Below are 13,251 nucleotides of genomic sequence, written 5' to 3'. Positions count from 1 at the left end.
ACTAAAGATGCTTATAACCTTCAGAACATACAACTTGTGGGGTGTCCCATTTGCAACACTGTTGGTAAAGCGAATCAATGGGGATAATAACCACTTCCGTGCATCTGAGTGTTAAAACAGGAAAAATAGGAAATGTCGAAAATATTCAGCAGCTCAGATCAGTCAGAGTCCAGGATCTATCACCTGAACTGAGAATTAACTTTGCTCTTTTCTTCACAGGTGTTGCTTAACTTGTTGAGTACTTCTAGTATTTTATATTTTGATTTCTAGTATTCACAGTATTTTGCCTCATCTTACATAATGTCTAATTTAAGATTTTTAGCTTCATTATGTTTCTTCATATGTTGGATTGCATATTGTGGTTGCAACATACCTGATGTTTTCCAAGGTTATATTTTATGTTATTTGTGCACTATTTAGTTTATTTCTCAGAATTAAAAATACACTTGGACTAACATCTTAGTCCAAGTGTATTTTTAACTCTGAGAAATAAACTAAATAGTGCACTAATAACATTATAACTTATAGTCTTGCAATGTACTGCTGCCACAAAACAACAAATTTCACAACATACACCAGTGATAATAACCTGATTCAGGTTCTCTATGCTCATCAAGACAAACGACGAAGAGCTTTCAATTGATCTAGCCTATCATTCCCATTACAATCTCCTCCAAAATATTTCCCTACTTCCTTAAGTACTCAGATATTTTTGCCTTCAGAACTCTTCCCCATCCACAATTGCATCCGGGCATCAATCCCGAACCTGACATCAGTTCTGAGCTTGTCGTTTACCAGCTAATAGCTTAACACAACAATGTCCAACAGTGTCATTCAGATGAATCAATATGCTTCTGTGTAAGTTTTCTAATTCATGTAATTTTTCTGCAGGAATTCATACTCATATCATAACTTTTTTGAAAAATATAACCAAAAATTTTATTAGTCTCACAAGAGAACCGATTACATATAATTGGAACATTTGCAGATTACTTATTTTGTGATACTTGTGTGTCTGGATTTCATTACTGGGCTTGCATAGTTGATAATATTTTATTTTACATGCCAAAGATAAGAATAGTCAGCTGGTGAATTGTCAGACACTTCACTGCACATTCTTTTTCTTATTGTTCTTGTGTAGGCATTAACCCATTCGATAATTATAATCAGATGTGAAAGTATATTACACAAGTATTACATTGGATATTCTATCTTATTCATTACCTTATTCAATATCCCCAAATCTGCTGAGGAATGCAATCATCATTCTACCTAAACAAATTATCCATAGAGGAAACTGGTTAGGTTATTTGTCAATTAAGTGATAGGCTCTCATCTAGTTGAAACTTTGACAATGCTGGTGGTGTTTATGTTTATAGCTCTCTTAGCCCTCATGACAAATTTCTCGTTTCTAGTTCTATTCTCTCCTGGAAGTGAAAATGGAAGGATATAGTACTGAGGAAGTGCAATATTGTCAAAAGTGGCATTTTCTTTTGAATGAGAGATGAGTGACTTTATCAGGTCCTGCTGAAGGGTCTCGGACCAAAACGTCGAATGTTTACTCTTTTCCGTCGACGCTTCCTGTTCTGCTGAGTTCCTTCAGCATTTTGTATGTAATTACTGTGGGGCGACTAGCACTAACAGGGCTACACCAATAAAATGTGGCCCATTAACTAATAAGATAGGAGAATAAAAGATACAAAGACATGCTAACCATCAGAAGTAACAGGAAATAATGTGCTAACTTCACATCACTATTATTTCATTTCATTTTATCAGACATTAAACGTTTTCAATTTTGGGTTTCTCAAAGTATTAAGAAGATTTTAAAAAGAAGCATGTTACTTTCCTATGTTTAAAAGTGAACAAAAATATATTGTGAAAGTTATAAACAAATATGACTAGATACAGTATGATACATGTGGCACATGGCCAAGTGGTTAGGGCATTGGGCTCACAATCTGAAGGTCGTGGGTTCGAATTTCGGCCAAGGCAACGTGTTGTGTCTTTGAGCAAGGCACTTAACCACACACTGCTCCAGTCCACCCAGCTGAAAATGGGTACCGGCAAAAATGCTGGGGGTTAACCTCACAGCGTCCTATCCAGGGGCGGGGGGGGGGGGGAGTCTCGTACTCTCAGTTGCTTCACGCCACAGAAACCAGCATAAGCACCAGCCTGATGGGCCACAAGGCTCGGGACAGACTTTAACAGTGTGAAACTCCACAACTGAATTCAAAATGCATTTTAGAATCTTTCAAGAACATATTAAATAAAGGTAGTTAAAGATCAACATACCTAATAGTTGCTCAATGAATATTGACACCAAGATATATGTAGTTTCAAAAAAGATTTTGGGGTTGATTATTGGTCTTATTAAGTCATGATTTCACATAAGGGATAAGAGAGGAATGTGCAGTCAAATAAAACATACTCAGATGGTGATAGCAAGGTAAACATGCAACTTGTAATGCCCACTTATTCTCACAAATAAGATTACAGAGTGAAGAAAATGGAAAACGAAGCAGAAACAGAAACAGAAACAAAGAATACAGCCTCAACTAGGTTCAAATTACTTTGTACAACAGGCTCCATGAAAAGAATAAGTTCCTATGAAGAAACCCACCAACCCCACTCCTACTCATTGTCAGCTACAAATCATAAAAGGAATGGCATCTAATCATGCAATGACACCACCTTTTTGAATAAGAAAGGCCTGCATATTTTTCAAATTATCAGTCAATACTATGTGCTCTAAATTACTGCTAAGTGAAGGAAAAGTGAAAATCTAGAACACCTTTCTTTTCTAATTCACAACTGTTGACTTATTAGCAGATGACCTGGAATAATTTGCCTCACAATTTACAGTAATTACAATTCACCCATTTTCAACACTTGCACAATACTCTGCAATACATTTTGCTCAATTTTTTTATTATATCGGCACTGATAACTGCATAATAAAATCATTTTTCTTTTCACGCATACATGTGAAATATTTCTGCAAAATATAGATATTGTATCCTTATTTGTGTGAATGCCTGGTTAACTGAAAATGCTTGCAAATCCACAAAATGCATTGGGCATGCAATGATTTCACATTTTTTATGCATCATAATTTGGTATTGCATCAATGACCCCTAAAGGTGACCTTTCGCAAAAGAGAGTTCAAAAAGGGACCACAGTGTTTTATATTCAATATTGGGTGACTATGGAATCAGAGAATATTGCTCTTATCTCTCGTGCCAGAAATGGCAGGCTATTATTTCATTCACTTGAGAGAGGGGGGAAAAAGAGGGGAGGAGGTACTGCATTAAAGGAATCTATCAAAACCAAGATGAAAGTCAGTGGAACAATTGTGTTCTCTAAGAAAAAGACAGACAGATCCCCCAGCAATTTTTGTGCTAGATATTGTTTCTATTCAATTTGCTAAATCAAAGTGTCTCTCTCTCATATATATATATACACACACACACACACATATATATATATTTTTTTTTAGGAGTACAACCACAGATGGCCTCCTGACAATAGTAGATAGCCACAATATTACACAAAAATATGCACAAATCCCTCTAATGTTTTTGATTAATAAATTAACAACAGCTTTGTCTCAAGAATGCCACAGAACGTCATAAAATATAATCACAATTTCCAAAGACTGACGAGATTAAAGCAACATAGGGATGAACATTTAAAATATTTACATTAAATTGTGTTAAAACCATACTTCAAACATTAACTCTGCATGCATAATTAATTATATCTTAAGTACATTTTGAATTTTTTTTCATAAGGGTCATGGTCAGAATGATGTGCTTAAAATTTACATCCGAATCAGGAGATTAATATGTTTACATCAAAGCTAAATCAAATTTTATCATTAAGTTTAATCTATTTTTGTTATTTTTTTTATTCCGTTACATTTCCACAAAGAACAAAATGTTTGCTTCCAGACACAATGGGGGATGTTTTGGTAGGAAGCATTAACAGTATTGCTTAAAATGCTTCAAGAGAACTGCAAAATATACCAAATTCCCTGGCTGGCAGTTAGACTATCATTTCTCCAATGTAACTCAGTTTCACAGCTTTATTAAAGTATTTAAAAGCTATTGCTCTCTTCATAGTAATAAACATGAAAATATGAGCCTAATTACCAGAAGGAAAAGCAAGTAAAAATATGGCTATGCCAACCTTTGCTGGGAATCATAGATTGCACATCTGTGCAATTTACCTACTCTGATTACTTTAAATGTACAATAGTGAGGGAAAATTGTAGAGAAAATTGAATATTAAGAATGCTTTATATCTCTCAATTTTAAAAAGAACTGAAGTTATTGGTTTTATCTATAAAGGTATATAGGCTGCTGCCAGCAGAGAACTCCATTTAAACAGATGTCCATAAAACTAATTTTTTTTAAGAGATGTCCTTAAGCTAATTTTAAAGTAACAATAAATTTAGAATTTGTTAATATTGATTTAGTTAATACTCCTCAATAAAACCATTGTTAAGAGCCACAAAAATATTGGTTATGCATGGTGATGGTGGTAGTGGTGGTGTTTGGGGGTGGGGGGTGGAAAAGGAATGATTTGAGTGCCATGGGAATGAAGGAAATCCCTAAATTTGTAATTTTTCATGTTTCATATGTGTCTTAAAGTCACCCTCTTTTCTATCAAAATAGAGAGGTAATTATTCAAGGAAATGGGGTTTTTGAATCCAAAATACAGATAATATTCGTGATTTCAGAAAGAATTGCGAAAACAATCTTGGATGCAAGACTGTTAGAAAGTTACATTTACTGCTTCAACACATTTCATTTAAACCAGAAGTTAAAATAAAAAAAGTTCCATTGGATTCTGTAGACTGGATAACTTTAAAGTATATGCAATAAATTTTCAAAAAATTCACTGGAAAACCAAGAACAATGATTTTAAACAACATCAGCTACCTAAATCAGAAAATCCAAAACAAACATTGTTTTATACAACTAAATTCAATTTGATTAGTTTTTTGAGAAATGTACAAGTGCCTCTACAATATAAATTTTGGAAGTGATGAAACAGCAATAATTAAGTCATTCTTTTCTTTGTTAGGTTCATACGGTAGTCTGCATAACTTGAAGTAATCAGGTTACTCCATATTACATGGTGAAAATGAAATCAGCTCACCTGACATTAACAATATTTGCATTTGAATGTGGGATCATTGGGAAACAACTGAAGGCACAGATTTTTGATTACGTTATTCCAGATGAAGAAATTCCAATCAACATTACTGTCAGCACTCAAATGTCTGAAATTTTTTGGCTCACTGACATATAGCTCTAAGATGCAAATAAATTATTTGATTAATTAGGCTGTATACTGAGTTATTACTATTGATCTTTTTTAATCAAAAATATATCATACAAATCTATGTATTTAGTTGCTATATTAAGGTCACAGGCAGTTCGCATACACATTAAAGAGGATTAATATCTGCCTTTAATTTCAAAATAAGGACATACATAATGTGCAAAACACTAAGTACATTTGCCTTAAGTACAAAGGAAGATTATTGATAGATTAATGTCAGTTAAGTCTTAATTCAATGTGTGTTAAAAAGTTAATTTAATTCCATATCAATGTAAGATGCACTTGTCAAAGAACCGGAAAAAGTATTGTGCTGAATTCGGGCACAAACTCTGCCTAGAGTAACAGTCACAAGAGAGAGTTATATGACCTCAATTAGATTAGCAATGTATTAAGTATAAAAAACAAATCTCAGGACAGTAGAACATTTAAGTGTTCCGGTGTATTTTTACTAGGCAGAGCATGTGATACACCTGTAACAGAATTAGAAAAAGTAATTGGTTGGATCAATATTTATGGTCAGCAAAAATCTTGGTTACTCTGCCAATAGAAAATTATGCTCTGGGTACAAAAATTGTTTTCCTCTATAAATGAATGGCAAATGATGTAAAAAATTATAAAAACAAATATTAAAAAATTGCTGATGCAGTGGTAGATGCAAGTTCATTTGAACATTTAAGAGAAGTTTGAATAGGTACATGGATGAGAGAGATATGGAGGGCTATGGTCCAGGAGCAGGTAGAATAAACTAGGCAGAAGACCAGGCTGATATGAAATAGATGGGCTGAAGAGCCTGTTTCTGTGCTGTAGAGTTCTATAACTCCTTGACATTACACTTTCAGTTGGATGATTATTATTCTTCTCATAAACTATATAACAATTCTCCATATGTAATATATGTTTCTGCAGGTTGAAAAACTTAGATGTCACATTAGCTTACTTCAATTACTATTTTATTTGTGTCAAGTATTTCAGCAGATTCTGGTTTAAGGTTCAATTTCATTGATTTCCTAACATACTGGTTCTCCAACTAGACCAGGGGTCCCCACCCTTTTTTGCACTGCGGACCAGTTTAATACTGACAATATTCTTGCGGACCAGCCGACCCGGGGGGGGGGGGGGCGCGGTAGGGTTGCCAATGGACAAGAGTAGCAGTCAAATACAGTGCGTTGTGTTTACCCAGAGAAAGACTACAATGACCATGAAGCCTTGCGCAGGCACCAGTGCGCATGCATGTACCTGCCGATTTTTTTCTGCAAATCGTTTTGGCAATTCTGTTCGGTGGGGGAGGGGGTATTAATCACAACCAGAATATCGGTGATAAGTGGCTAATACACTCAATTTCGTTTCTAAAAGGGATTATCTAACAAATTTAATATTAAACACCCAGTGCATATTTTCCTCGCATGAATATAGTGATAAGTCAATTATCAGGGGAGGGCGGGGAGCTTTAAGTGTTGAACGAACTTCCAGCTGAAGTGGCAGAAGCAGGTTCGATATTATTGTTCAAAGAAAAATTGGATCGGTATATGGACAGGAAAGGTATGGAGGGTTATGGGCTGAGTGCAGGTCGATGGGACTAGGTGAGAGTAGCTTTCGGCACGGACTAGAAGGGCAGAGATGGCCTGTTTCCGTGCTGTAATTGTTATATAAGTCAATAGCATCATAACATTTTAAGTAACGTTTGGATATTAAACACACAGCACATATTTTCCCCGTATGAACATATAAAATCATTGCAACACACCAATATCGGTGAATCGGTGGGAGCCCTGGGCTTGTTTCCCTGCAACAAGATGGTCCCATCGAGGGGTGATGGGAGACAGCGATACTCGAACGGGGTTCCCTATGTCCAGTCTATTCCGCAATTTAGTTTTCGTTGCATTCATTGCAGAAAACTCCGCTTCGCAGAGATATGATGTTGGAAATGGAAGCAACGTTTTCAGTGCTTTCGTGGCTATCTCAGGATATTTAGCCTTGACTTTGATCCAGAATGCCAGCAGAGATGTTATGTCAAACATACTGAACCGTCGTCATTTGCAAGCTTAAGGAGTTGATCTCCTTCCCGCGCTGACACGGATGATGCGGGGGTAACAACCTCACATGCGTAATGGCTCAACAGAACGTGACAGGGAACGAGAAAAGGTGCAGCTGACTCATCTCGCCAAATCATATCATTTCTCACGGCCCGGTAGCACATGCTTTGCGGCCCGGTACCGGCCCGCGGCCTGGTGGTTGGGGACCGCTGAACTAGACTATCCACTTCCTTGGAGTTTGTAGGAAAATCTGAGTGTGGTGTGAGTGTGAATGAACTGCTAGCAATAGTTGTAGAAGTGGGTTCAATTGTAACATTCAAGAGAAGTTTGGATAGATACATAAATGTGATCCAGATGCAGATAGATGTGACCAGGCAGAAAACCAGGTCGGCATGGACTAAGTGGACCGAAGGACCTGTTTCTGTGTTGTGGGGCTTTTTGACTCTGTGAGTACCAGTGCAGCATTTACTACAGTAGATTTCAGGCTTTGTGCCAAGGCTGCAAATACCAATACCAGAGAACAACTGTTCAAGGTGAGTGAAGGAAGGTTTAGGGGAGATATCAGAGATAGTTTTTTTTGTTTTACAGAGAGTGTTATGTGCCTAGAATACACTACCAGGGGTGGCAGAGGATGATACAACAGGGACATTTAACAGACTCTTAGACAAGCACATGGATGTAAGAAAAATGGAGGGGTTATGGGCTGTGTAGAAGGGAAGGGTTAGATTGAGTGTTGATTAGATTTATATAGGTCAGCACAGCATCGTGGGCTGAAGGCCCTGTTCCAAATAAAACTAAATCTTCTGTTCCCTGGGTTTTTCCGTACAAATAAATTCAGATGGTACAATCAAGTTAATTTATTTAAGAAAAATCAGCTAGGAAATACAAACTTAACTCTAAAATAAGAGATTATATCCTAACATGTTTTTAAAGACGATAGTGCTTCCTACTTCAGAGTGTTCATTCTATTTTCACCTGCAAAATAATAACAAGTATATCTTTAAAAATACTCCTGTGGAAGAATGAGAAATAATGCATCCAGGAAATCCAGTAAGGATATCCTTGTAGGATCTCTACAGCTCCTATTATTGGTTGCAATGCATCTGTAGTTCTGCCCCCTTGCTTGCCTGAAGAACTATCTGTCAAATAAGAAGTTAACTTGAAGTCCTGAGTATCCAAATGGAAGATTCCACAAAGTCTGCTTAAAAAAGGATTTTCCCCAATACATCCTACTAAAATAACAAAAATATCTCCAAAAGGAAAATTAATCACATCTCATTTTGAAGGATCTTGCTCTGGACTAAATAGCTGCTGGAATGATACCTGCAGTTAAAAGTGTCTCTTGTGAAGTACTTTGTGAAACATTCTACACAATAAAGGTGTTAATTGAAACCAATATTACCCCCCCCCCCATGCATTGTTTTTAGAAGCACATTCAATCCCAAACAATTGTTAGGGATTCTGAAAATTACATGTGTACTAGTGAAACTGTGGCGCCCTCTGTAGATAATAGATGGAAAAGATGGCAACAAATAAGAATGTTTTCCAATAGGTGCATTAAGACTAAAAATAAAATTCAATATTTTTCCCCCAAAATCAAGAAAATTTGCAATATGCTGAACATCATGTATAAAAATCTATTGCAAATATTAATTTACTGCAAGCTCTCTGTTCAAATCCTGAAGCCTGTACATGAAATCTCAACTTGACATTTATCTTCTCAAACTATTCTGAAAATTTTGATAAGTCAAAGCAGCAATTTTATGACAACAGATTAGAGTGGAAGAGGATTACGGGAACTGGCGTGTATATGTTTTAAAAAAAACACACCATGTAAGATTTAATCCTCTATTTGAAAATAAAGCTATCAAATGCATTTTGATTGCCTGACATTTTATTTTAAATACTAAATGCTGTTGAGTTGATAAACAGATTACAGAGAAAAATGAAACATACTAAGCAAAAGCAATGTTGTTACATCACTAACACAGGTGAATTCATTTGCAATTGAGGCTGTAATGAAATTTCCATCCATAGCTTACATTTTAAGCATATATGCACATTCAATATTATAAATCTGCTAACAAAACCGCAAAACAACATCAAGAGAATGATTTAGGGGTAAATATAAAATAAACCTTACCTCACACTGTTCAGACTGTTCTTTTTTTCCTGTTCTTCCTTCCGTGCCCGAAGCTGTTCCTGTGCCACAGCCATTTCCTCTTCCATGGATGACAATTCCTCTTTGGCACGTCGACGATTCTCCTTTTTGATTATCATTAAAATGCATAATAATTCAAGGATCATTTTAAAGCACAAAACAGCCATTGCAATATCATATACTGATCTCTGGAGAATAAATATTCAGTGTCTCCCACTTCAATACTTTGCTGACTACAGCACAACTTGTGCATCATGACAGGAACAAGATTGTGATTTTTGAATTTAGTTTAGACATGTAATAAATCAATGCTACATGCTTCTACAATTTACCCAATTTTATTTCATCAAATTTTCTAATATATTGGTTTTAGAAGTGGGGAGAGATTTACCATCATTAAGGATCCAAACCCACAATTAAAAATTATAGATTTTACTCCATTCCAAAATATATGAAACTATTGGTTTAAAGAAATAACAGCAGCCTGCCTGCAAATCATATTCTGCTTTACTTCTTTAACTTGATTTCTCTCCTTTCTATCTCAATGTAACTAGTCCACATCCTATACTGGTTTCACTCCTGCCTGATGGTGAAGAAAGGTAGAACCTATATTCTTAAATTTGAATTCCTTTTCAAATATTGTTCACTAAGAATAGTAGAATAGTTCACATGAACATAAGACATAAGCTGTCGGCCATCTGGCCATTTCAACCTGTTCCAACATTCAACAAGTTTGTTCATCTTTACCTCAGTACTAGTTTATTGCACTATCCACAACTGGATTGTTCTCATACTATATTATTGTCTCTCATTGATATCAATTAAATTACAATCAATGACTTTGGTTCCACAGCCTTTCTAGGATAAAAGAAAAATTCAAAGGGTAGCGAATCTTCGGAAAAAGACACTCCAGATTTCAGTCTTAAATAGCTCATTGAGATCACTGTGAGCCTCAGGAAATGTTCACTCCATTCCAAGATAAAAACAAAGCTGAATGAGAAAATCTGCAGTTGCTGGAAAACAAAGCAACACACCTAAAATGCTGGAGGAATTCAGCAGGCTAGGCAGCATCTATGTAAAAGAGTAAACAGCCAAAAGTTCTGGCTGTCCTGATGAAGGATCACAGCCCGAATCAACGACTATTTTTTCCATAGATGCTGCCTGGCCAGCTGAGTTCCTCCAGCATCTTATGATGTAAAGTAAATGCTGAGCAGGTCAGGTAAAAGATGCGGGAAAGTAAGACATTTCACATTTTAGTCAAAGATCCATTAGTAGAACTATTTCAGTTCTGATGATGGGTATTTAACAAAAAACATCAATTCAGTTTTCTTTTCAGAGATGTCACCTGACTTGCTGAGTATTTCTAGTGCTCTGTTTTAGTTCAGATTTCAATCATATGCATTTTTGTTTCATTTTCGTTCCTCCTGTTACTTATCTGGTTAAACTCCAATGTCAAATTACTATGATATGTCATTGATCTACACAAAGTCATCAAGGCAGCGAAACAACAATGCAGGGACAAGATCCAGACACAAATCTTCACCAACAACACACACAACTTATGGCAAGGCCTGCACACCATTACAGACTTCAAAGATAAGCACAATGGTGCTCCCTACATCGCTGCCTCTCTCCCAGATGAGCTAAATCTTTTTTACACTCGGTTTGATGTCGCCAACACGGAGCCCCCGAAGCGACCTGCACCTTAGTCAGCTCTGAGGCTGAAGTACGCAGGTGTTTCCAAAGAGTGGACAGTTGCAAGGTAGATGTGGAAAGGATGTTTCCCATGGTGGGGGAGTCTAGGACAAGAGGGCACAAACTCAGGATAGAGGGATGCCCATTTAAAATAGAGATGCAGAGAAACTTCTTTAGCTAGAGGGTAGTGAATTTGTAGAATTTGTTACCACAGGCAGCTGTGGAGGCCAGGTCATTGGGTATATTGAAGGTGGAGATTGATAGGTTCTTGATTGGCCACAGCATCAAAGGTTACGGGGAGAATGCCAACGAGTGGAGCTGGGGGGGGGGGGGCGGAGGGAAGAGATCAGCCATGATTGAATGGCAGCGCAGACTCATGGGCCAAATAGCCTAAACCTGCTCCTATGCTTTTTGGTTATGGTCTTATATCAGAATCAGGTTTATCACTCACATATGTCATGAAGTCAGTTGTTTTTTTTTGCAATAGCAGTACAGTGCAATACACTGTCCTCGTTATACACGTCTTCAGACTATGCGGATTGACAGTTATGCAAGGAACCTATTTCTACCAATGTCTCGTTATATGCGTCCAAAACTCACAGCTATGTGAGGAGCACTGCCTTCTCGCCAATACAAGTCACGTGCGCACACCTCAGTCTCACTGTTGGGATGAGAAGCACCACTTTCCCGCCAATACGAGCCAGGTGCGCGCGCCTCACAATCTCTCTCCCGCCACTGTCGCATTGGTTTTGGCAAGGTGTGGATGCGCGATCTTAAACTTCTGTTGGTTTTATATACAGTGCAGTGATATTGCACTTGAAATATTTAACTATGCCTCCTAAGCGTCCGATGTCATGTCCTGGGCCGTCAGCCAACCGGCAGAGAACCGCTTTAACACTTGAAAAAGTGTTGGAAATTATAAACAGCGCAGCATCAGCTGAAGGTAACATAGCTCTGGGACGCTACTGCCAGGAACAGAATCTTGTCTTTGAAGTTCTTTTGTTGCTTGACAATGCGCCAACCCATCCTAAACATTTGGACAGCATTCATCCTAACATAACAGTACGTTTCCTGCCGCTTAACACAACATCGCTGATTCAACCACTCGACTGGTGTGATCCACATTCAAGGCGTACATAATTTTTTTTTATGGCGAACTATCTCTCAGATGCTGCAAGCAACAGACGATTTTGAAAATCCCGGGAATTTACCAACGGTGAGGGAATGGTGGAAAACGGAACACTTGGCACAAATGGTGATGGACATGGACCCACATTTAGAACAGAGTCAGCATTTCAGTTGTTCCCTGCTGTCAACCCTTCTTCCCTACAAGCAAAATTAAAACAAAATGCTGCCAAGCAAACAACCCTCACCACTTTATTCAAATCGGTAACACCTGCCGGCAGTTTAAGAGTTCTGTGAGTCTTCCCCTTGCTGTGCTTGATATGATCCTGACGACCACAACCATCCGTGTAAAGCTGCCCGACACCACAACAACCACTCATTGAATATTACCTTAAATTGATGAAATATAATACAAATGTTGTCTTGTAGTACAGCTTTTGTGTCGTATTGGTACGAAAATGTGAATAAATTACAGATAAAACATACTTAGGAAGCCCTCTGGGACACATCCCTATTTTTCCTATTTAAATAATTATTCACATTATGCAATTTCACATTATGCGTCAACTTCAAGGAACATATCCCCCGCATATAACGAGGATAGGGTGTACATAAAATTACTACAGTAGCACCCTAGCCATATACATGTGGCTAAGACTTTTGTACAGTACTGTATTTCAGTAATGACATGTAGAACCATATAATCTAACATCTGATCTCCTGTCCAAATCAAATTATCTTCATTAAACTTGTTTGTCATCCTGCCTATACAACTTCCCTCCCATCTTCTCAGATGAAGTCAAGACTTAAAACGGGTGATTTATGGAAATAGCTGGGCAGCCCAGTGGAAGACAAAACCACATTCTCTGTAGAGAAGGGATTGAA

General features: G+C 37.3%; 1 protein-coding gene across 2 annotated transcripts in view; it reads right to left on the bottom strand.

Annotated features, from left to right (window-relative positions):
- Positions 1 to 13,251, bottom strand: part of dhx38 (DEAH (Asp-Glu-Ala-His) box polypeptide 38) — a 97,039-nt gene that overhangs the window by 5,996 nt on the left and 77,792 nt on the right. For both annotated transcript variants that reach the window (XM_063067107.1, XM_063067109.1), the window contains exon 26: positions 9,529 to 9,650. In XM_063067107.1, the coding sequence (XP_062923177.1) occupies positions 9,529 to 9,650 (122 nt within the window). The remainder of the gene's footprint in view (positions 1 to 9,528; positions 9,651 to 13,251) is intronic.

This window comes from Mobula hypostoma, chromosome 14 (genome assembly GCF_963921235.1).
Source record: "Mobula hypostoma chromosome 14, sMobHyp1.1, whole genome shotgun sequence".
In the NCBI taxonomy this organism is placed as follows: domain Eukaryota; kingdom Metazoa; phylum Chordata; class Chondrichthyes; order Myliobatiformes; family Myliobatidae; genus Mobula; species Mobula hypostoma.
The sequence above is the reverse complement of the archived record's forward strand: the minus strand, read 5'-3'. Positions and strand labels throughout refer to the sequence as shown.